This window comes from Hippopotamus amphibius, chromosome 3, assembly GCF_030028045.1.
Source record: "Hippopotamus amphibius kiboko isolate mHipAmp2 chromosome 3, mHipAmp2.hap2, whole genome shotgun sequence".
Classification (NCBI taxonomy): Eukaryota; Metazoa; Chordata; class Mammalia; order Artiodactyla; family Hippopotamidae; genus Hippopotamus; species Hippopotamus amphibius.
In genome coordinates, this window is record NC_080188.1 from 131,507,077 (window position 1) to 131,532,169 (window position 25,093).

Genomic DNA, 25,093 nt, shown 5'->3' on the forward strand with positions numbered 1-25,093 from the left:
CGTGGAGCAGCGCCCCCCCAACCCCCGCCAGACCCACACGGCAGAGGGCAGAGCGCCGCGTGGGACCCTCCTCCCCGCGGCGGCCGATGGGCTCCCCGATGGGCTGCATGAGGGCAGGTGAAGGCCCCCTTCTTGTACGGTTGACACCTTCCAGAAGGGCAGGAGGGACACCTGGCCCCAAAGGCCCACCTGCGGACACGAGGGTCTAAGCCGAGCTCCCTGTCTGACCAGACCCCGGCGCCCCCACTGGTCCCCACCCATCTGCACCCTAACCTGGGGCGGCTGTGACTCTGGTTACCCACCTGGAGCTGAGGCACCACAACCTCTGAAAAGAGTGAAGGAAAAAGAGGGGTGCAGGGGGCAGAGCTGGAGAATGAGACCACCAGACACCTGGCTGCTTTGGAGAGAACGCCCTGGAGACCCCGCACACACACTGCAGCGGCCAGGAGGGGCCGTGGGGTGGCTGTGACCCGTCTACCGCCCGCGGGAGGCGAGGCCGGCCCGGCACCCCGGCTGCCCCCACCACCAGGACGCTGTTTCTCCCTCCAGGGGGCCCGGGGGGGCTGTGGACTCGGCGGGACGGGCTTCCCCGAGGGGAGGGCCTAGGAGACGCTCCCAGAGCCCCAAGCAGATGGGGTGCCGGCCAGGGGTGCTCCGCAGGCACCCGGGAAAGACCCCTGGAAGGCGGCTAAGGGGCCGGCGCCCACCTCGCATCACAGAGCTTTGCAGCCTGAAAGCAGGACACTCGATGGAAACTAACAGACCCAGATCCAGCGGTCCACGGAGCCGCCAGGAGCCCTGCGGGCCAGGCCCTGGCTGGTCTCGGGCCCCGGGGCCTCCACTGGGCCTTGCAGAGTCTCCCTGGGGCCCGAGAGCACCCACCACCAGGCAGGAGGAGGGCTCCCAACCCAACTTTCCTTCAGGAGGAAACGGGGGGCCCGGGCGGCCCACATGGGGCCTTGGGAGAGGTGAACTGGAGGAGCTGCCCTGCTTCCCAGGGCACCGGGGGCTGCAGGTGGACATCCCCCTGCACCCACCCCCGCCCCATCCCTCGACCCCAGGTGAGGCCCTGTCCTCCCCTGCATGGGCTCAGGGTGTAAAACTGCCCAGCCAGCCGGGGCGCGACCCGACTCAGGCCACTCACACGGCATCGGGTTACGTGTTTTTCAGGGAAGTTTCAAACACTTTGCAGTTTTCTCCACCTCCCGCCCAGGCCCCCCCCCACCCCGAACCAGCTTGATGGACAGGACAGTGCTGGCCCGCGACCGAGCGTGGGCTTCACAGAGGGCGCCTTTGTTAGCGGCGCGAGTCGCCCTCGGACCCCTCCACCCACAGGGCCCGCGCGCCCGCGAAGGTTCCGGTTACAGCTGAGGGTTCCCGTTTTCACGGCTCCTGGCCCAGAGCAGACCCCGCAGGAAGGAATGTCAGCTGTCCCCTCAGGAGCAGCTGCCTCCAGCCCTGGGGACGGGGACCCTGGCGGGTGTAAAGGATGGCCTCGGGGGTGGGGAGCGCGCGAGCCACCGCCCTGGGCCCTCAAGCCCTCGGCCTCCTCCTGCTCGGACATCCTCGGGGGCGGGGGGACCGCCCCCCCTTACAGAGGAGGGACAGCAGCCCTCGCCCCTCGAAGCCCGGGAGGGAGACCCCGAAGGGAGGACAGAGGCCCCTCCAGGCCAAGGAGGCCAAAACCCCGTGACAACCACAGCCAATGAGAAAAAAAGCCGCAGACACCGGGAGAAGCCGTGAGATGCCAATGCAGATGGGGTGCGGGGGTGTTGGGGAGAAGGCAGACAGAAGTGCCCTGGAGGTGTTAGAGGAAGTGGGGGGCCCATCGCTGGCAGCAGGGCACCGGGCCCTGGCTTAGGGGGCTTTAGAGGTGGCTCAGGCCAATGTCCAGAGAATCACGGGTGGTGGGGGGGGGGTCTTGTTCTCAGGGGTCCCCACCAGGTGGCAAAGGGGCTCTGATGAATTAGCCAAGATCCCTGAGAGCACAGCTTCAAGCTCTGCTTGGTGGCCCTAATGCCTCTGTTCACGGACTCGCGGGGACACCAGGGCTGACCTAGACGCAGGGGCGTGCAGGGGCCGCCTGGATCTCGCCCCCCACCCCCACCCCAGCACAGAGCAGACAAACACAGCAGCCTACCCCCACCCCCCAGACATGCAGTGTCCAGGGTGGGCCCCTTCCTATCTGCCCTAGGAGCCGCCTGGACCCCCACGCCCCCCCACCCCCGTGTCCCCGGGGTCGGCGCCGGGTGGGGCCTCAGGGTACAGGAGCAAGGGGAGCCCCTGCATCCTGGAGCCTGGGCCACTCTGCACCCTGGGCTGCACGGTCAGCCCCCGAGGCCACTTCAGCCGTAGCCGCTGTCCCTCTGCCAGAACCAGGAGCTGGTGCAAACTTCCGAACGCAGACCACGGCTGCGGGGCCGTCCCGGAGCTTTCGGTGTTTCCACCCCACACCCGTGAGGCTCTGCTCTGCCCATGGGAAGTCACTGCCCAGGGTCAGCTAAGAGCCCCCACCCAGCAGAGGGACAAGCCAGGCACCGGAGCCAGGCAACGGCCTGACCCTGGCCTGGCGGGACACACGTGTGCACAGGTACACACGTGTGCTTGCAGAAGGGCGCCGCCACTGCCTTCTGGCTGCCGGAGGTGGGGGGTCAGCCCCTCCCCACACTTCGGCACTGGCCGCTCTTACATGGCCCCACAGGGAGAGCCCATGGGGACATGAAGCCTGTGTCCTGCCCGCAAGAGTACCCCCTACTTGCACACAGACCCTGGCACGTAGTGGGTGCACTGGAAACGCTTGCTGGCTGAACGAATGCAGGCTAGGACACCCCGCGCAGAGAGAAGGGGAGGCGTGGATCACATTCTGATGCAGAACATAAGAGAAGGCCCAGGCAGTGGGAACCAGTCCTCACTGGGCAGCTCTCCTGTGCCTGGGACAGAGACCAAGGAGCTCAAGGCCCCGCAGTGGGGGAGAAGACATCTTCCCAGAGCACCCAAGGTCCAGAGGATGAAGCTGGTGATGTCACTGGGTGAGCGGGAAGGTGTCCCAGAAACAAATGTACAGAAGCAGGGCTTTGTCAGATGTGTAGGAGTTCACCAAGCAGAGATGACGGCTGGGAGAACAGCACTCCAAGGAGGAGGCAACCGTGAAGAAAACAAGACCTTGGGGTTTGTTAATGGAAAACCTGGGGCACCCGCTAGTGCCCTGACCTTGGGTAGAAGTGACTTAAGCTCTGTGAGTCTCATCCCCTCCGCGCAAGTGAAGGACGGAGCAGAGGGCGTGCACGCAGCAGGCTCCCCGCGGGGGCCGCTGGCCCTGACTTAGCACGGTCATCTTCACTGGCACATGAAGGGTAAAGAGAGCAGAGGCTGGGAACACGCGGGCCTGCCGGGGCTCGGGCTGAGTGTGACCTGGGGCCGGGGTTCTGAGGACAGAGCCCGGACCGCGTTCCAGAGCCAAAGGGGCCCAGAGATCCCTGTGGGGCCTGGTTTTGCAGCTGGGAAACTGAGGCCCAGGGGACAGGAGCGTCTCCCTCTGTGCTGGAGGAGCCAGAGCCCCGGGGTGGGTGATCCAGGGGTGGGTGATCCAGTGGCGGGAGGGCTGGGTCACCGCGGAGGGGCCTCAGAGCCCCGGCCAGGGAGGAGAAGCTGCAGCGATGACCTCATCCCCTAGGCCTCCGGGCCGCGGCTCACGGGGTTTTTAACCGCAGGCATCGCAGGACAATTCCCTGGTATGTTCCCCACCAGAAGGCATGGAATACGCGGTGTTTGTGTTGTGCTTTTGAGTGCCTCTCTCTTTGTGTGGGATTTGAAAAAGGAAGAGAAAAAAAAAAAAAGCTCGTGCGATTTCAGAGACAAAAACCAGCCCCTTACCTGGGCCCAGCCAGGGTCTCTTATTCCAGAGAGCGGGGAGGGGGGCACGTTTCTGCCACAGCAGCAGGACAGGGGGAGACACGGAAGAGCCACCCAGCTCTGGAACTCACCCACAGACGTGTGTGCACACAGAAACACAGCACAGAGCGCGCACACGGGCACACACACACACGTGCACAGAGAAATGTGCACAAGCCCACTGCACGTTTACATACAGACACGTGTGCACACAGCAGGCATGCACACACACACACACACACACACACACACACACACACACACACACACACACACACACACACACACACACACACACGGCCTCCCCTGAGTTCAGAAGCCATGGTGGAGCCGGCTCTGCAGCCGCCAGTGGCCCTTTGCCCCGGGAAACCACAAACAAGCCTCAGATCTCACACGGGCCGAGCACAGCCCCGGACGGACCCGCAGCAGAGATGCGATTCCACACAAGATGGCTTTTTCAGGCCCCCAATCTCCCTGCTCAGCAGAACGCCTAATCTCTCGGAGGCCGCCCCAGGGCTTCCTCGCACAGAGCTGAGATAACAGCTCTCTGGCCCCACAAAAGCCAGCGCGTGAAAAGAAAGAGAAATATGGGCTCTCTGGGAAAAGGCAGCTTTGAATGACTTTTTTCCACCATTTAAACATCGAGCTGCTCTGGGATCCTGTGCGGAGCCCACACTCAGCCCCTCCTGGGCTCCGGCTGCGGTCTGGCTCGGCGCGAGCTCTGGGCCCGGGCCAGCGGCGCCAGTGAGCCACGGACAGCAGCGCCACCTGGTGTCCCGCGGCCGCGCCCCGCGCCGCCCCTGCAACCCCGGGGTTCCCTCGGCCAGGGGTGGACGTCTGTCCTCACCCCGCAGACCACCGCCCCCACCACCGAGCGCCCCGGGGCCCTGCGCCTGCCGCGCCCACCTGAGGCTGCCCGCTGCAGGGGTGTCCCTGCCTGTCCCCGCCACCCCCCACCCCCGGCACCCAGTTACCTCCTCCTTCCCCTCAGGGTGTCTCCTCCAGGAAGCCCTCAGCATCCCTGAAGACACCCCGCCCACCCCAGTCCCTCTTCACCTCTTACCTCCTTCCCGTTCCATCCTCGGACATAGCTCACATCGGCTGCCCCCCAGGCTGGGCCCGTGGCTGCCTCATTCTTCCCAGTGTCCCCAAAGCCCCACAACCCCCGTGGCCACGACTGCAGTGGCAGCTGGACAGAACCAGTTCAAACCCACCTCACAGGACCTGTTTCCACAGGCCAGCAAGCTAAGAAGGCCCTGAAAGCCCGGGAGGCCATCAAAAGGCGAAGTCTGAGGCTGTCCTGCAGACAAGGAGCCCGAGGCCCACACAGCAGCTTGGGGTGTCCTTGGGGGCAGCTTTGGGCATGTGGCCCCAAGGGAGGGGTGTTCAAACTGCAGAGGCACCGTCCGGGCCGGGTGGGGGGACGCACAGCCACTGGGCCCCTGCCCTCAGGGGTGGGGAACAGAGCAAGGAGACAGACCCTGTGACTCCCCCTCCCGCCTGCAGACCCGGTCACACCCAGACCGCTGGGGGGAGAGTGGGGTGCACGGAGGAGGGACAGGGACCCCACAAACGGCAGTTGGGGCGGGGGGCACTGAAGCAGTGACGGCTAAGTCGAAGCCTGACCAGACGAGAAGCCGGTCCTGTGGCATGCCAGAGAGGCGGCCGGGCCGGAGCATAGTACGTGCAAGGGCCCCGAGGCAGCGGGAGTGTCCAAGGGTCAGCAAACAGTGGCCAGAGCTGGGGGAGCAGCATTTGGGGGACCGAGAGTCCCCAGTCGATCCCAAATACCAGCGGGAGCTTCTAGAATGATCAGAGCTTTGTTTTGGAAAGCCCCTTACCAACCAACGCGGCCGTGTGGAGGGGGCTCCTGGGTGGACATGGGGGTGGCAGTGCGTGAGATGCTGATGTGAGAGGAGGGGGGCGAGGGAGGTGGCACGGGGTCTCCCCCCTCAAAGGGGTGGAACAGGAGATGCGACCACGGCAGGGGCCCTCTGCTTGGAGCTAGGGAGCTGCTCGCTGGCACACGCACCCCGAGCCCTAGAGCGGGAGAGGGCAGGACCCACACCCCCAGCTCACGCACTGCCCCCTGTCCTTCACAGGGGAACAGTGCCCGCAGTTCAGAGAATGGCCACCAGGTGGCGTGCAGGCCTCAGAGATGCCGGGACTGTAGGTGGACGTCAGTGCCAAGGAGGCAGGGTGGGCGGCAGAGGCCAGGGGCTGCCGGGCAGGGGGCTGCCGGGATGCAACAGGGCCCCTCCACTACCTCCCCTGGCCCTGGCCCGCACCGCACCATGAAACCTGCCACAGGGAGCCCTGTCTGGGGAGGGAGGTGCTCCCGGACAGGCCAAGGGGAGAGTGGAGGCCGGGCCAAAGGAGCCCGAGGCTGCCAGGGTCTGCCCCCAACCCCGGGGCTGTCCTGGGGTGACACCGCCCCCCAACCACTGGCCTGGTTTCCACCCCCAGCGCAGGGCCTTGGGGGCACTGACACATCAGTGGTGATTCCCGGGCCGAGATTCTGTGTGGGCTTCACCTGACCCATCCCAGCCGCACCCAGAGGCCCTGCCTGCGCTGCACGAGGATGGGGCAAAGCTGAACTCGAACTCGGGACCCTTGGTGCTGATGCAGGGCCCGGGGCGGGGGTCCCTGGGACGTTTTACATCAACCCGGGGACTCGATGTTGTCACAGCCACTGAGAACCCAAGAGTGAACCACCCAGCAGAGGAGGAACCGACCCCAGCCACTCAGGGGCCTTATGGCTGAGCTGCGTCACCCCGCCCCCCAATCCCTATGTTGAAGTCCTGACCCCCAGGACCTCAGAATGTGGCTGTATTTAGAGCTAGGCCTCTAAAGGGGTGATTAAAGTAAAATGAGGTCACTAGGATGGACCTTAATCCCACAGGACTGGTGTCCTTATAAGAAGAGGTCAGGACACAGACACACACAGAAGGACGACCCTGCAAGGACACAGGGAGGAGACAGCCATTTACACACCAAGGAGAGAGGCCTCGGGAGGGACCAGCCCTGCCCACACCTGGATATCAGACTCCAGCCTCCAGGACGGGAGACAATAGATCCTGTTGTTTAAGCCGCCCACGCTGTGGACTTTGTCACTCTGCAGAGACCCACACAGGGGGTGAGAGGCCCACCAAGTCCCCGGGCCCAGCGCCACCAGCACCCACATTTGGTAGAAGGGCAGTCTTGGAATCTGGGCCCAGCCCAGCGGGGTCTTCCTGACCCCTACCAGCCGCTACCTCCTGAACCCTCAGTTTCCAGCCAGATGAGGAGCTCTGTCAACCCTGGCCACGAGGAGGACACTCCAGGAGCAACTCGCAGAGCAGACGTGCTCTGTGGGGTCCGGGCAGAGGCTCACATCTCCCTGTGATAGACCCAGAGCACCAGAGATGCCCCACGTCCTCCACTCTCCCCCCACATGGCTCCTCCCTGAGGTCTGGAAAGGAGGGTCCCGGCCAGCGGGAAGGACAGTCCCTGGCCTGGGACGCAGACACAGGGCCGGTCAGGGAACCCAGGATGCCCACAGCAGACAGAAGCTTCGCTCTGGCCTGCCACTCACCCACATGGAGGTGGCCCCAGCCCGCCCAGGGCCTGCCCAGAGCGGGGGTCTGGGGACATTTCTCTGCAGGCCAGTGGCAGCCACCACACTGCCCAAGTGCACTTCTCCAGGGAGCTGCGGCCTCTGGGGCCTTGGCACGGACCTGGTTGGCACCCAGGGTTACTTCTGTGGGTCCTGAGGACCGGGGGAACAGGGAGAAGACAGGAGAGCTCCCTGACCCCAAGAGGCCGTCCCTCTCACTGGGATGGCAGCTGTCCTACTTTTTCAGCATGTCCCTACCTTTCTAGGAGAAAAATAACCCACGGGACAGTAAAACCAACCACTCCGGGGAAGCAAGGGCGTCTACCGACAGACCACCTCCCGGAGGCAGGGAAGCCACTCAGTGGACGTCGGCACCATCACTTTAGAACCACGCCCTCTCCTGGGACTTGAAGGACACCCCGACGGAGAAAACACACACCTCCCCGCCTGGGCCGGCACCGTCCTTCAGGAGAAGCAAGTGGAGCCCGGGGAGCGCCCCACCCCTGCCCAGCGAAGCGGGAGTTCCAACAGACGCTAGTCTCCCCACCTACCCAGGGCGCTAAGCCAGACCAAGCAGCAGGGACTCCAAGTCCAGAAAACTCTGAAGGACCAGAGGAAAAACTACCACAAACAATAACAAAACAGAGGACGTCACACGCAGTACAAGCGACGAGAGCAACGGCTTTCCAAAAAGCACCCAGAAACCCTCCAGGAAACGTGATGGGAGAGAAGATCCCATGTGTGATGCAATTACCAATAATGGCTATTGTTATATTAATAATAGTAGCTGTCTAAAACCCACGTTACAAAACCCTCCTGATAAACAGACACGTCTTGACTATGGACAGGAAGACCCCACCCCAGAGAGATGTCAATCTTCCCAGAGTCACTCATCAGACACCCTCGCATTTTTTCTGGGAGGCAGACAAGCTGATTGTCAAGGTCACTGGGGAGAACAGACCAGCAAGAATTGCCAGGTGACCCCTGAAAGCTGGACACAGATCCTAACCACATGGTGAAACAGATTTTAGTGAGAATATCTGCCACGCCGCATGGCCCCGGGAGATGTACAGACAAACAGCCGTGGACAGAACCAGGAGATCCCAGGGTAAAGCCATTGGCATCTGGACGTCGGGTTCACGGTAAAATCGGCTCCTCGGGTCGGGGAGGAAAGACATACTTTGGAGTTAGTGGTGCTGAGAAGGGGCTGACGAGAGGGACAGAGCACAAGTAGATCTGTGCCCCAAGCCAGGACACGCCCAACTGCCACCAACAATTTAACCCACAAGATTCACCCAGATAAGCGCCAGGGGAAATCGTGGGTGCATTTCTCTGTAGCCTCAGTGGGGGGAGCTCTCCTGTGAACCAAAATCCAGAAACATCAAAGGAAAGGTAGAGCCAACTGCACACTAAAGCGAGCACTGCCTCAAGGCCATGTCACAAGGACTTGGGGACCCAGGCTCGCAGCTGTCAGCTGGACTGGGCAGAGGCTGGGGCCAGGGCCTGGGACACTGCAGGGTCCACGTACCAGCCAGATCCGGGGCCACAGTGCAGGCCAAGTAGGCCACAATCCCTGGCACCCATGTCCTCCTGTCTTTCCTTTCCAGCGCAGCGCAGAAGCCCCCTCCTCCAAGAAGCCCTCCCAGACCACAAGGCTAAGGGTCTTCTCATTCTTCAGCCCTCTCAGCCCGATGCTCACCTCCTAGCAAGTGAGGGAGTCAGGGTGGGGGGGGTCCCCACCCCTCTAGTCCCCCAGTATCTGGGCGAGCCTGCAGAGCCAGCCAGCAGGGGGGCTCCAGCACAGGGTGTCGTGCCTGTGGGAGAGGCCAGGAGCAGCTGGTTCCACCCTCCGGCCCACACAGGTGGAGGGATGAGAGCGCAGGGCCCCGCGTGCTGCTACGTACCATCCAGAAGAGGGTCCCCGTGGCCAGGGCGACGTACTGCTCGATGGTGGACAGCACGCTGAAGATGAGGCAGACCAGGACGATGAGGAAGCTGCAGGACAGGAGGACACTTGGTCAGCGCCCACGGCCAGGCTGCTACCCCTCCCTGCCCCAGATATGGCCCAGGCCCGGGGAGCAGCGGGCTCGCCTGCCACCCGCGGGACCAGGCCCTTCCCTCCCTGGGCCTGAAGGCTCCAAGGGCCGCCAACCTGGACCACCAGCCGTGAACAGGGCACAACGTGTGGCACGGCCAGCGGCAGGGGGTCATCCCCTGGCCACAAAGGGATGAGCTCTGGCCGAGGCTACAGGGGGACAGGCCTTGGGACCCCACGCTCAGAAGCCAGGCACTGCCCACCACACGTCTCCAAGGTGTCCAGAACGGAAGTCCACGGGGCAGAGAGCAGCCTGGTGACCGGGGGCCGGAGAGGCCTCCTTTGAGGGAGGTGAACGTCCTGGATGCCGTGGTGATGGTCGCAGGGCTCTGTGGCCACCTGAGGACCAGGGCAGCACGGTCGACATGAGGCGCGGGGATTGCACCACAGGGGCCGGGGGGAGCCCGTCTCCTGCACCCACTGACGGGGTATCACCAGAGCCTGCACTCCCCCTGGGCCGGAGGCTGCTCTGACGCCGGCCCTGCGTCTGCTTTCCCCTCCCCACCCTGGGGGGCTCCAGAGGTGGAGCCCACAGAGCTGAACAGAGGAAAGGTGGCAGCCCGAGCCCCCTGGGCCAGCTCCCAGGTACAGCCCCCCGTGGCCCATGCCCGCACAGACGCGACTGCTCTGATCACACCTGAACCAGGAAGGCTTCCTGAAGGCAGACCCGCCAGGGCCCCTCCCTCCACATCCCCGGATGTCACCAGGCCAAAGCCCCAGCCTTCCTCCCGCCTGGGGAGAGGACAACTCTGGGGGCATCATCCAGGGGTTCCGGGGGTCTCCAAGCACACTCCCTAGGTGAGTCCTTGGGGACAGGATGGCAAGGAAGCCGTGACATGGCCCCAGGCTGTGCAGATGTGGAGAAAGCTCTCTGGGCCGACTACGCGGACCCCTGCCAGCACCCTGGAGCCCTGGCCCTCTCCCCTCCCAGGTCCTGCTGCCCCCAGTGGCTTTTAATCCACCCCCCAATCCCCACGTGCCTGCCCTGTACCCACTAGGAAGCCCCCTGCATCTCTCCCCACTACACAGACTCCCCCCACCGCCCCAGCCCACCTTCCCTCCCGGCCCCTCAGAGGCTGCTGAGAACAGGCTTCCTGCAGAAGCCCAAGACCCCCGCCCATGTTTCCTGGGGGAGGCAGGACCTCGGCCGCCCAGATGCTCCTGCGGGTGTGGCTACCCCTCCCTGCCTGGGGCCCCCCCAACACCCTGCTACTCTCCTCCAGGTCTCGGGGTTTCCTCTGGTCACACCCCGCCCTCCTACAGCTCTGCCAAAATCTGCCACCTCCACCTCCCTCTCCTGGTTCCTCATTCAGGCTGGGTCAGCTGGACCTGCAAAGCCGGATCCCAGCCCGCCCCCGCTGCCCCCCGCCCATCCATCAGCCTTGTCTTTCGCCCTGACCACGGCACCTGCCTCCACCCTGGCTCCCCAAAGCCCACCCTGCCCGGCCCCTGAGTGAGCCCTCAACATCGCCCCCCGCATGACACCACGCTGACCCCGACCCCAGCTCCTTCCCAGCATGCCTCCCCCACACCTGCCTCGGGGCCTTTGCACCTGCCGTTGTCCCTCCTGCAAGCTCCGCCCCCTCGTCTGCACACAGGGGATCCAACACGCACCCCCACGTCCCCCCACTCATGTCCTTTGTGCTCACGTATCACGCTGGGCCTGGGCCTGTTTGCCCCCCCCAGAAGGCCTTGAGCCACCAGAGGAGGGCCAGGGGTGTTGCCCCTCTGTGCCCCACGCTGGGGACAGGGCCTGGCGCACAGCCGGTGCTCAGCCCACGCCCGCCCAGGTGCGCCTCCACCAAGTCCCCAGCTCCCTCCTTCGTCCCTCCCACACTGGCCCCTCCTCTGCGCCCACCCTCTTCTCGGGGTGCAGGGGGGACAGCCCAGCTCACAACAGCCGTGCACCCACACCTCCACCAGGATGCTGGACCTGAGGCCCAGTCTCAGTGCATCTCTGAGTTCCACAGCCGCTCCCAGCAGGACCCCGGGTGGCTGCAGCCCAGCCCCCTCCCAGGGCCGCCACTCCCGGCACCAACGCCCTAGGGCCCGAGGCCACATCAAGCCTCCTGCATCTGTACACGCAGTGCCGCACGCGCCAGGATTCTGCACGCCCACCCTCCGCGTGGCCTGACCGCCGATCCCCCCTGCTGGCTTGGAAGCGTGTCCAGGCTCACCCAGCCCCCAGTGAAGCCCTTTAACAAATCAGCCGGGCCTCCCTGCCAGAACCCAAGGGCATCCCTTTGTGGGGTGACGGAGACCCGGGGCTCCCACCTCAGGGCGTTATTGACCTTGGGGGACACAAGCAAACCCTGGTTGGGAGCGTAAGTGCCCGGCTGGCCCCACCACCCCTCGGGGACGGAGCCCACATGCCCCCAGCCCACGCCCTGGAGCCCCATGAGTCCCGGGGCCTTGCCGCCTGGCTCCACCGAGAGAAACCAGGGCAGGTGAAGCCCCCCAGGGAGGGAGGTGCCCACCCAGCCCCGCCCCCAGTTCCCCTGGATGCAGAGACAGCCACACAAAGAAGGCACAGTGCCTGCCACATGGTCCAGGCCACTCCCCGGCCTCAGTTTCCCCATCAACACAGTCAGAGCCAGAGCCCACAGCCACCTCGTCTCAGGGCAGTGGACGTCCGGGCAGGGACTCGGGGCCAGCCCCGTGGCTGCCCGAGGTTGGGACCAGCGTTACGCCTCGAACCCTCTCCTGAGAAGATGGGCAGAACCTGCCTGCCCACAGCCCTTGGGCCACAGGAAGTGCTCCAGGGACAGATGCCACCACCACCTCCACCGGCAAGACAAGTAAGATGAGTCCTGAGACTACGGCCGCATCAGCAGCCGGCAGACACTACATCCGGGGGAACCGTGCTCGGGCTCCACATTCTCTGAAGGTAAACTCCACGTGGTCAAACCCCGGAGGTGACAAGGCCAGGCCCCAGGGAGGGGCGGGGAGCGTGACACCCATGGTCTCTCTCTCTGACCCGCCCCCTCCCTCCAGGGGACACTTGCGATGACACTGAGGGTCCACCAAGTGATCTAGAACAATCCCTCCGGATCCAGGTCCTTCACTCAGTCACATCTGCAAAGCCCCATTTGCCACGTATGGTCATACTTGGGTTCAAAGGTCAGAACACCGACATCTCCACTGACCTACAGTCCCCACGTCAATAAAACCAACCGCAGCTCTGAGTCACGTGCCCTGCACCCTGCACCACTGTTCCCAAGCCTGCAGTGACCTGCAGTGAGGAAGCTGTGGCCTGGGAGGGGAGGAGACCTGACCGGGCCAAGTCTGAACCCAGGTCTGCGGGCCCCGCTGCCCAGAGCTCCCCAGCCTCCACGGCCAGGATGTGCTCTACCGTTTCCTGCCTCCCGAGGCAGAAGAAGCAGACCGAACCCACGCGGCATCTTCTGCCTCCGCAGGGCATCGTGGCGGGCTCCGTGTCCCGCCGCTCTGGAGTCTGGGAGGCAGCTGTCCCTCTCCTACGAGGCCTGTCCCCCTACGACTCTTGCTGCCGGGGTGGCAACTGACCGTTTATTGTCACTGTTAGGACAACCTCGGCTACCGGACAGGAAGCAGTGAGAGCTTGTTAGAACCAAGTGCCAGGCAGGGGCCTCGCCTGGGGAGCATCCTGAACGGGCCGCAGGCACCGCAGCTGCCGGGAGGCCTCTTCCATGTGCCGTCCTGTGTCTGCTGTGCTCAGGGGGTGTGGGGGGTGGACTGAGCCTTCCAAGGAGGAAGGGTCTGACCAGAGCAGCCCTACCTGTGGCTGAGGACAGGCCTGCACAGAGGGTACATCAGGGCAGGTATCCTCACCCCAAGCTCCCACTAAGAGGTGCAGGGAGACCCCCCTGTGCGCCCAGAACCACGGCTGAGGCTCTCGGCCAGACCGTGGGGCTCCCGCCCGCAGCTCCTCACCGGGCACCTGGCTGAAGGCTAGTTTCACAGGAGCTCAGAGGGTTCAGTGCTCACCAGCTCCACACGCTTTGCTAGTTTCACCTGGCTGTATCCTGGAGGCTAAACAGCTCTCCAAATAGTCACACGCGTCGTGCTAGTTTCAGAAAGAATCATTTAACAAAGGGTTCTTTTGTCCCCTCCGGCCTGTCCTTCCTGGGCCCGGGAGCCTCAGCAACGCCCAGACAGGGTCCCTGCCCTTGGGGGGCTTGCAGCAGCCTGGCGTGCCCGGCCCCTCCTTCCCCTGAAGGGCTAGTCACCACCCGCCCGTCCCAGCTCACGCCCCAAGGCTCCAAAATCCGGCAGCCAAAGACTCCCAAGAGCTGGGAGACCGAGGTCCAGGGAAAGAAGGAGACCGCCCTGTTCTCTGGATGGGGCATGGGGAGCAGGACCTGGGGGAGGGAGGCCCCCTGGGCCCCCGGTGCTACTGGACCTGACTTCCCAGGAGGGCACATGCCTGCCCACGGGAGGCAGCGCAGCCAGGGGCGAGGCAGCCCCAGGCCTAGAGGACAATGGCCCGCTTGTGCCCTGACGGCTGACCCGCCCAGGTGCTGCGGCCGCCAGCTCCCGCACCGAGGGACGTCCGGAACGTTATCGGACATCGTTTCAGTATCTGCAGCATTAGGTGCCCTGGGAACACAGGAGAATGCAGGAGCCGTGCCAGGGCCGTGGTCCGAGACTCGGAGGGAGGGCGCCCCAGGGAGTGGGAGGTGGGCTGCAGACATCCCCCCACCCCCACCGGCGGGTTCAGCGCAGGCCAGTGCCCCGAGAAGGCAGGGGAGACGGGCCGGGCCCTAGGGGAGCCTATGTAAGTCCACGGTGATGGTCTCTCCAGTCCATGGGGAAGCCTCTTTCAACCCTGGGATGTTTCCCTGTGACGTTGAAAGCATGCACGTCACGTGCGAAGGGAACGTGGCCTGTTCAAGGTGCCCTCAGAACCCAGACGTGAAAGACCTCAGCCTTCGGGGTCCTGGGCTCTAAGCTGAGAGCCAGGACACTGACATGCAGCTCTGGGACGGATCAGATAACGTCGGATGCGCCGTATCTGTGAGCCCAATTTATTCAACGTATAAAAACTACGTACTCTGAAAAGTTTTGTTAGTCCTAGGGGGTCCCTAGAGTCATCAAATCCACAGACACAGAGAATAGGATGGTGGGGGCCAGGGGCTGGGAGTGGGTATTGAATGGGGACAGAGTGTGTCAATTTGGGAAGATGAAGACGTCTGGGGGATGGATGGACTGATGCTTGCACAGCAGTGCGAGTGTGCTTAATGCCACTGAGCTGTGCACTTAGAAATGGTTACACAATAAATTTTATGTTACATGTATCTTGCCACAATTTTTTAAAATTAAAAAAATAAAAGGAAACTAAATAAATGACATTTATACACAAGCCCCGAACGGCTGCCGGGTTTGAGGAAGGCTATAAATGAGGCTCAGTGAGGTTCAAAGACCTGCCCACCTGGCCAGGTCCTTCGGGCCGATAACAGACAAAGGGCTTGTCCGCCAGCCCCACGCTCAAGGCCGAACTCGGAACGTGTGATTTAATAGATTAGGTGCTGACGTTCAAACCCCAACCATATCGGAGGGGCTCTTTGTACAAAAGTCACCCTGAAAGATTCCAAACACCCCTGAACAAACAGGACAGTTGCCCCCGCCCAGGGCTGGTGAGCCAGTGCCCGGACCTGGACCCCCTCTGCGGCACTGGACCCCCAGGGGGAGGCGGCCTCAGATCCCCTCAGGGCTGTCCCTGGTGTTGGGGGCAACACTGTCCAACAGGATGCCAAGCCCCCCCCACCCCCACCTCGCCACTGCTGGTCTGGCCCAGCACTGCTCTGAGTGTAGCCGGGCTGGGCGTGTCATGGCTCACACCTCGGGCCCAGGTGCTAGGCGCCGAGCACAGGTCCTCCCCCCCACCCCGGGTGGACGGTATCACATCACCTGCCGTAAGGAGACCAAGGCCCCTGGCGAGGCACAGTGGGTTCCGGACCCAGGCTACAGGGCTGCCCTTCCAGCCCACACTGCCCAGCCCTGAGAGGGCCCTGGATGGTAGAACAAGAGGCAAGGGGACACCAAAGCTCTGGGACAGCAGGGACATGCCCAGGGCCATAGGGACAGTGAGCCCAGGCCGGCCCCCCGCCCAGCCCCAGCTTCAAGGCAAGGACTGAGCCTCCCCTTTGGGCAGGGGACCCCATTGCCAAGGGCCAGGTCCAGCACTTGGTGCCACAGTCCTCCAAGCAGGAACACCACGTACAATGCTGAACCACAGGGTGGGGGGCTGTCAGGGCAGACAGAGAGGGGTGGGGGTGGCGGGACTGGACCTCTTCTAGCTTCTGGGGGCCCAGGCGTTCTGGGCTCTTGGCCACATCTCTCCAGTCTCTGCATCCAACATCGGGGGCCATCCCCTCTGTGTCTGTTTCTCCTGCGAGTCTCTGACGAGGATGCCCCCCTCCCCGGGTACCCAGGAGCATCCCCCCTCAAGACCCTTAACTTATCATCCCTGCAAAGATGCTTTTTCTATGTAAGGTCACAGTCGCAAGTTCCAGGGAGCCTGATGTCTTTGGAGCCATTATTCAGCCTCTATAACATGTAAAGGGTTTTGATACATGAATAAATTACATAAGATGCTGGTAACTATTAGCAAATCTTTAGTGAGTTTTCAATAATCAGCATCAGGTCTCTGGTAAAAGCACATGTTTGTGTCACACTTTTTAAAACAGTCCAAGATACAAAGTCTCCTGCTCATCTTCTCACTACTTCACTACGTCTGCAAAGACCCTCTTTCCAAATAAGGTTACAGCCTCCAGGGATTAGGACACAGACGTGTCTTTCCGAGGCCACCACTTGGCACTGCACCAGCCAAACTGCATTGCATCAAGGAGAGAGAGGAGCGGGGAGTGACGTGAGATGCAGCCCCCCAAGCACCCCCATCTCTCACCCGTGACCACAGCAGCCTCCCCCACCCACGTGCTGGGCAGGGTCCAGACCAGGCCTCCTGGGACCAGGGCTCCCAGGGGCTGCCCCTCACTCAGCCTGCCCTCCCCCCCCCCCCAACTCTGAACCTTCCATGAGGTTTGTTCAGTGGCACCGAGTCTCGTTCTTGCGAGGAGCTACTAGGAGATTTAAAACCCTGGTTCCTGGGACTTCTTAGGTGGCACAGTGCTTAAGAATCCGCCTGCCAATGCAGGAGACACAGGTTCAATCCCTGCCCCAGGAAGATCCCACATGCTGCTGAACAACTAAGCCCATGCACCACAACTATTGAGCCTGTGCTCTAGAGCCTGCAAGCCACAACTATTGAGCCCATGTGCCACAGCTACTGAAGCCCACGCACCTAGAGTCTGTGCTCTGCAACAAGAGAGGCCACCACATTGTGTGTACCACAATGAAGAGTAGCTCCCGCTCACTGAAACTTGAGAAAGCCCGTGTGCAGCAACGAAGACCCAACACCGCCAATTAAATAAATAAAGAAAGAAATTTATAAAAAAAAAAAACAAGCCTGGTCCCTGCCGCTAGACGGAGGCCTTCCTCAGCCTTGGGGTGTTTCTACTGACACTTCTCTGAGAGTGATCTGGGCTGCGGACCCCAGAGACATAGGCCCTCCCACTCCATGCTCTGGCTGGGCCCTCGCGTCGTGCCTGTGCACATGGCACCTCCCTAAAGGCCAGGCCTCCGCTGCCTGGGGGGTCACCACCGCCAGAGGGCCACCAGGACTGCACCAGAATCTGCAGCCCATATCCCACTGGTCTCTGTGCCCCAGTCTTTCAGGGACACTGGGCAGCTGGGGCAATCCTCCTGGGGAAAGGCAAACACCACCAGCCCCTTCCCAGGCTAAAGACTCTCCAATGAAGTCTGAACTCCAAACCCAGGTCCCTGGGCTTCCCTGCAGGCAGGCCTTCTGATGCCACAGCTGGGCCCTGTGGCCCCTGCCCTGCTCTCATCAGACCACTGACCACATGCTGCCCACGGATGTGTCCCCGATAGAGCACGGGCTCCCCAGGCAGAGGCCTGTCTGCCGATGTCCCCTCAGGAGGCCCCGTATGGGGCCTAGTACGTGAGTGTCTCCTGACTGACTGCATGAGCATTGTAGGCTGGACTCAGGAGCTCAGTGGACAGGATTCTCAGTGCCACCTCCTCCACGGAGGCCTCCAGGGTCTGTCAAGATGTGAGATCCTCTCGCGCCATTCTTTTCCTCCTCGCCTCGCCAGCCACACCCCCGCGGGCTCAGCCAGGGCCCTGCAGGGTTTCCAATGGGCCAGGACATGGCAGCAAAGCGGCTCTCACACACACACCCACAACCGCATGCCAGTAGCGGAAAGGAGCTGGGGTGTGGGGGGGCTCTGATGTGAGCTGGGAGCAGGTAAGGCCACCCCAGCTGCCAGGAGGGCACGGGGACGCACTGGGCGAGGACTCCGAGGGCTGTGGTCCAGCGGCCCGAAGTCGGCCCCCCCAGAGGCAGCAGGGAGGGGCTGCTCCCAGGAGAAGACCACCTCCAGGCTGGTCGGGGGAGACCACGGGGGTCACTGCACCCAGCCTGGCCACCCACACCGCCGGCCCCTCCCGAGCCTGCAAGGCTCTGCTCTCACGTCCACTCTGCCCGGCGTCTGCAGGGAGCCCATCAGCTGGGCAGAGACGTGCTAATATTCAGCCCCCACTGTTTCCCTGAAACCCAGGACGACAGAGGTGAGGGGGCAGCTTGGGCACAGGTACAGGGTCGAGCTCCCCGGATGTGATGGCTCCACCAACAGTAAAGCACCATAAGGATAGAGGGGCCACCCTCCTCGATCCCCCGACAGCCGCACCCAGGGAGCCCGACCGCTCCACACAGACAGAAACACGGCTCCATCCTGGAGGCCCCCGGGGCGTCTGGGGAGCTCCCTGGTTGGGGGCACTACAAGGCCATCTTGGCCGGTCCCCGAAAGCCCCACTGCACCCCCACCCCGAGGTGACAGGGCGGGGGCAGCGGCACCCTTGGCATGGGCCACGTGTTCCGTTTTGACAGCCCTGCAGGGTGGGCAGTGGGACGGCCAGGGTCCAGCAGAGCTCAGGGATCACACAGGCCATCGGCCTGCCCAGCTGCCTGGCTTCTGTCAGAGGACACGGGTCGATGGCTGTGCTCATGTCTCATCCTGACGCCAGCATCCTCTCACTTTCCATGCGCACCTCAGCACAGCGCCCCTGCGTGTGCTGGGGAGGGGGACGTCCCCCTCTGCTGAGGGCCATGCCACCTGGGGGCAGGTGGGGGCAGGCAAGGACAGGCCTTGGCTGAGGGCTTAACCACGTCACCCTGAGTGGTCACTTCAAAGCCTCTTCAGGGCACCAGCAGGGCAGCTGTGGGGGTCTGAGTGGGGGCGCTGTGTGTGTACACATGCGTGATTCCACGGGGGTCCGTTACACAATCAGACACACAACAGCCACATCTGAGCATCAGGCCGTGGGTGACTGAACTTGGAACGTCCAGCCCCTGCCACGGGCCAGGCCCCCCCGGGGGTTTTCTCAGCGTCCACCAGACGGCAGGAGCACCCACCCACAGAGCTGGGACCCCCATCCTCTTTGCCAACGGGCCCCACACAGCCCCCTTAGGAGCCCCAGTGCCCAGGGCATACGGGCACTGGCGTGGTAGGAGGGTGGGGATGAGCCGTGTAAAAGCCCACCCTCTCCCGTCCACTTGGACTTCAGGAGAAGTCCCAGAAGCGGGCCTGTCCCCATCAGAGGAGAAAGAGGGCACGTGACTGCCCAGAGCCACACAGCCCCGCACGGCCGGGGGGGACAGGACGCCAGGGCTGCCCGACGCCAGGGCACGCTCTTCCCACCAGGCTGTGTTCACGCCTCCAGGAAAACAGGGTCCACCCCGAGCGGCAGGGTCCCCGGGCCTCCCACTGCTCACCCTCAAGGGGCTGCCCTGGCCCCGCGGTGGGAGGACAGGCCCCAGGCGGGCTCAGCTAGGAGGGCTGGAGGATGTCCCACCCCTGGGGGCCCCGGCACTGGACGGCAGGCCCACCTGAGGCAGGACCGCCTGGCAGAGCTGGCGAGCCCGTCTAAGGCCCAGGGCTGGGGGGTGGCCCTAACCCCCACAGCGTCGCCTACGCTAAGCCTGGCCACCCAGTCCGGCCGGCCTGCGATAAGAACCCCCTCGGAGGGTATATTTAGAAGGTGCCAGAGAACAAACTGAAGTGACCCCACGGACAGGGCCTTATCTGTCCCGGGACACATGTCGTCTTCCCTGTGCAAGGGGCCTATCCGGGGCAGGGGAGGGGCCCAGCAGGCCCTTCCAGTGGGCATCGTGGGCAGCTGGACGCACCTGTGCCCACTTGCTCTACCCCAGACATGGCCTGCATCTCGGGAGATCCCCAGCCTCAGCGTGGCCAACCCCTGCAGGCCTCACCTGGGACAGGATGGGATGGGATGGGATGGGATGGGATGAGATAGGATGGGATGGGATGGGATGGGATGGGATGGGATGGGATGGGATGAGATAGGATGGGATGGGATGGGATGGGATGGGATGGGATGGGATGGGATGGGATGGGATGGGATGGGATGGGATGGGATGGGATGGGATGGGATGAGATAGGATGGGATGGGACGGGACGGGATGGGATGGGATGGGATGGGATGGGATGGGATGGGGCAGCCTCCCCTCTGGGGTGAGACAGGGCAACAGGTAGCAGAGGATGTGGGCACAGTGGGGATGTGAGGGGTCCAGTGGGCTTCCTGCCCAGAGTCCAGATCCCTGCCGTCCTTCACACAAAGCGACTCGAAACTTGAGGCCCCAGCAGGGCTCCTGGGACACCTCAACCCAGGCCCGAGGAGGAGCAAGGTGGCCTGTACCCGGGGGCAACACAACCCCATCAGTGCCAGAGGGGACAGGCGTCTCAAGCTCATTCCTGCTGGGGAAGTCTCCCCTCCTGTCTAGCCTAAGTCTTTCTTGCTGCAGTTTGGCTTGACCTCCAGCTTAAGGAAACCTCCCAACTCCCATGGTGGAGGCTTCAGCCTGACTCAAGGAGTCCCTGGAAACGGAGCAGCTGTGTGACCCGAGCCTCGATTTCCCCACTGGGAAGTGGGGGTGCATCAAGGATGCCGACAGCCTGCCTGTGTTTCAGTCATGCTGCCCCGCTATGGAGCCGGCTAAGAAACACCACAGGGAGAGCCTGCAGGGGAAAGAGGCCCCCCAGCTGCTACTGAGGGGCCTGGGTGCCGGCCACCTCTCATCAGGGGGCCGAGGCATGAGGTTGACCCCGACGAACGCCCCCCACAGGCCCAGGGACGTCACGGGCCCGAAATGGGCAGCTGGGGACTTCCGGCTGGACACCCCTTTCTCTCCCAAGCCCTCCTCCCTCTCCCACTCCCCTTGGAAGGGGCAGTCAGGAAGGGCTTCTAAGAGGTGGGGGCCTGATCCAGGCAGAGGGAACAGTATGTGCAAAGCCCAGAGGAGAGGCGAGAACACGGCCACACAGAGGCTGCAAAGAGTTCAGGGAGGAGGTGGGACAGAGAGGCATGGAAGCAGCAGCCCCCAACTCAGGGTGACGGAGGAGGCCCCCCTTTGTCCGCTGTCTCTTCCAACACAGATACCACCGTCTCCAGAGCCCAGAGCTCGGCAGGGAAACCTCAGTCCCGGGAGAGGCCTCTGGCCCGTGGGCACTGGGCCACGCCCAGGGAGCGGGTTCCCAGACCCCCAGGGCTCTGTGGCTCTGCGGGGCCACCCAGCACGAAGGGACGGTGGGGGGACACCCTCCCTGCCGATTCCTGTCCACCGCCGAAACTCCCGCCCCACCTTAGAGGACCCTCGCCTCCCATCTGCGCCTCGACGTCTGGGAACCTTTCTGGGCCGGGATTTCCCACCTGACACTCAGACACCAGGGGAGGCCAAGAAAGGTGTGCTTCAGACGAAACGAACAGCTACCGGCAGCAGGCCGAGTGACGGCGGCGTCCCTCCCTGATGTGGGGCCTCATCCATCGGGGGGAGACCCAGGAGCAGAGACTGGGGTTCCCCGAAGAGAAGAAGGAATTCTGCTTCAAGACTCCAGCACAGAGACCCTGCCTGAGTTTCCAGCCGTCTACCTGCCCTTGGATTTGGAACTTGCCAGCTCCCAAAATCAATTCCTTAAAATAAGGACTCTCTCTGTCCCTCTCCCCGTGTGTGTGTGTGTGTGTGTGTGTGTGTGTGGTGGGGGGGGGGGCCCTGGGGGGGGTGTTCTGTTTCTTGGAGAATACAGTGAGTTAGGTATTAAGATGCCCATTTCCCAAGTAGGGAAACGGAGGGTCAGAAATGCCAAGAATCCCTCTCAAATCCAGCTCATTCGGGTCCTGCCTGAGGGTAAACACCTCGGATGTCCCCAGAGGAGGAGGAAGGCCAGTCGGGGGCGGGCAGCCTGGGAGGGCTGTGCCCACGCTCACTCTGTGCCCGCCGGCCTGGGCTCTGTCCTGCACTGAGAGCACTCAGCATGGGCTTCGCGCTAGAAGCCCAGCCGTCCCTGCTTTTCTGCAGAGGAGGAAACGGAGGCCCAGAGAGAGGCGGGCCGGCCCAGACCACAGGGCAACATCGCCTCGTGGGGAAACGGCGCACGGCGCCTCGCGGTAAAGCCTGGGGCCGCCTCGGCGGGTCCACCGCGCAGCCTCTGGGGGGGCCCGTGTGTCGGGGAGGGGCCCGCTCACCACCCAGAGGGGCTTCACGCTCGAGTCAGCCCTGGCAACGCCTCAGGGGCCCCCCATACAGCCAGTCCTCAAGGCCAAGACCGCCGCCCAGACCCAGAGGCAGGTCCTCTGGCTGAGACTTGGCTCCTGCTCTCCTGACCCCGCCGCCAAGCCCCCGGCCCAACAGTTTGGAGGCGGAGGCCCTTCTGAGAAGCCAGAAAGCCCACAGGGGCAGCCCCAGCTGGAGGCAGACCCCACCCGACCCCCACCCTGGGACCAGCCAAAGATAAACCCCCCCTCCTGGCCAGAGAGGGCTGGCTGCACCCCCGCCCCCCGGCCGACCTGCCAAGGCTGCCCACCAAGCAGACAGAGGCTCCCCGGCTGACCTCAGCTCACCCCCACCGCCAGGGCAGCTGCAGGTACGGCCCCGTGGGGGGCTGCCGGGGCCACAGCAGGGCCTCCTGCCCAGGGCCTCGGTGGCCCCCGACCGGTCCGTGCACTGCTAAGCCCAGTGGGTCCGTGCTCGGGGGAGGTGGAGAGACGGCAGGTCCACACGCCACGCACCCCCAGCCAGGCCTGGCTCTGTGGAGGGCCCGAGCGTGGGCACAGGGCCCAGGCAGGAGGTACCCCCACCCCAGAGTCGACCTGTCCTATGAGGTCAAGAAGGGGCTGCCCTGCGTCCCTGCAGCCCCCAGGCCAAGGATCCCTGGACATAGACACCAGCTTCTCAGGACCCCTGGGCAGCCCAGACTGGGACGGGGTTTGGTTTCATGGCTCTCTCCCGGCAGGGGGGTGACCCGGGCCATGCCTCCTTCCCCACAGGACACCCTCCTCCCCCCAAGGCCCCTGAACCGGGGAGCAGGGGCCAAAGGGGCCTGTCCTCCACCCGCAGAGCAGGGAAGCCTCACTGTCCTTTCCCGGTCACCCCAGGCCAGGAAAGCCCTCTGCAGACAAAACAAGAGCTCGGGACGGGGCGGAACAGGGACAGCCCGCAGGCAGCGGAACCTGCCAGCCCACACAGCCCCAGGCAGGCCTCCTGCATGGGGCCCTTCACCCTGGCCTCTGTGGTCGGCTTTGCTCTCCATGGGAAGGTTTTGGGATCGGGGCCGGGGGCCGGTGCCTCTGCCAGCCTCCTGCTGCAGGCCTGAGGCATCCCAGCAAAGGGGGGTAGGATGGGAGAGGGCGGCCCCAGGCGGACCCCTGCACGGCCAGGCCTCAGGCCTAAAGAGGCAGCAGCCCCACTCCAGCCTGCGAGAGAGAGAGTCAGGCGGGGCTACTCGCAAGCTCTCGCTACAGAGCACCCCCAGGAGGCAGGCAGATTTGGGGGAACAGGCTTGGAGGGGTAAGGCAAGGACATCACGGGCGGGGGAGATAAACATGGTTTCTCTGACTGTCCAAACGGGGACACCACCTCTCTGATCCTGACCCCCAAATCCAGCCCCCACCCCTCTCTGTTGTGCCGCTGGCGCCCTCCAAAGGGCCAGCCGGGCTGCACCACGGAGTCACTGCTACCTGCCTGTCCAGTATCTCCACGCTAGGCCCGGGCATGGTCCGTCCCCACGGACCACAGGGTCCCCTGACCAGCGGCCACTGCTGTGAGCCAACCTGTCCACCCCCGTACGGAAGCCCCAGCCCAGCCCACTGCCAGGACGCCGCCCGGGAGCTGCAAGCTTACTCTTCAGACAGTGCCAATCTGCGGAAAGCCCGTCCCCACTCACTGCTGGCCTCAGCTCGGCCATCAGGAGCTATACCAACGGCACGTGGTGGCAGCAGCGGGGGTGAGTAGAGGACAGGGAAAGGCCAAGGCAGCGGCTGGGGCAGAAGGGGAGGAGGGGGACGACGAGCCCTGAGCAGGGGTCTGGGGCCTCCAGCCCAGGCTCAGGACAACATCCCCAGACGCAGCCTCCAGGAAGCCGGGGACCGAGCACTCCAGCCCCTGGCGCGGGTGGAGGGTGGGGGGTGGGCAGCCCTGTGGCCGACTCCCAGCCTGGCAGCAGTGCCTCCAGCTGCCCCCAGATGTACCCGTAGGGTCCCAGGAGCAGGGACCCTGTGCCAGCCCTGCTGGGGGCATGTGGACACGAGGAGGGCGTGGGCCACCGTTGTAGGTCTGACGGAGGGAGGCCGCTGGCACGTGGCAGGTGCCTGAGGCTGGGCCACGCATGGCAGTCCTGGGACACGACGCACATCTTGCCCACACGAGCCGCGGCTTCTGAAGAGTCTGCCCCTCCAGGAAATGGCCCATTTCCTCTTTCTCCAGCTGGCCTGAGACAGACACCCCCACTTCCTCTGTGCTTCTTCCTCACCCCGTGTCTGCGCCCGGCTCTGATCTGTGAAAACACACTCCGGGCTCTGACACGTGTGTGAGGAAGGGGTCCCGGAGGGTTGAGGTGTCCCCATGCAACCAAGCCTGCCTCCTGCATCCAGGTTCTCAGGCTGGACTTCCACCTGGGCCGCCCGGAACCAGGCCCAGCCTTTCCCAAGGCCAGTGGCCGCACTAGGGTACGGAGGGAGGAAGTCGCTAATTGTGCGGCAGGGCTGGCAGGGTCCCGGGAGCGCCTCCGTCACGGCCTCACGTGGATTACTCACTGCCGGATGCAATGAGCGGGTTTATTTTGGTCTCAGCATCCTCCGTCCCGGATGGCGGCCCGGCTCTGCTGCAGAGGCCAGTCGGAGCCTCGCCCAGCACAGTCGGCCGAGGTGAGGCGCAAAGCTGCACTCGGTCACCAAGCACGGAGGGAGGCTTCCCAGGCCGAGGAGGGACCAGGACTCAGCTAAACCAGGTCCCCACCTACTGGGAGGCCAACTGAGAAGGTCCTGGGCCTGGGAAGGCCACTCAGGGCCGGGGGAGGCTTAGAAATGAGGACCAGCGGCTGCCACGTGGCACCTCCGGCAAGCCCTCCAGTGGTGCCCGAGGCGCTCGGGATAAAAGC

At 63.8% G+C, this 25,093-nt stretch overlaps 1 protein-coding gene across 2 annotated transcripts in view; it reads right to left on the minus strand.

Annotated features, from left to right (window-relative positions):
* KCNQ1 (potassium voltage-gated channel subfamily Q member 1) overlaps positions 1 to 25,093 on the minus strand; it is a 342,239-nt gene that overhangs the window by 279,560 nt on the left and 37,586 nt on the right. For both annotated transcript variants that reach the window (XM_057726790.1, XM_057726789.1), the window contains exon 2: positions 9,391 to 9,481. In XM_057726790.1, the coding sequence (XP_057582773.1) occupies positions 9,391 to 9,481 (91 nt within the window). The remainder of the gene's footprint in view (positions 1 to 9,390; positions 9,482 to 25,093) is intronic.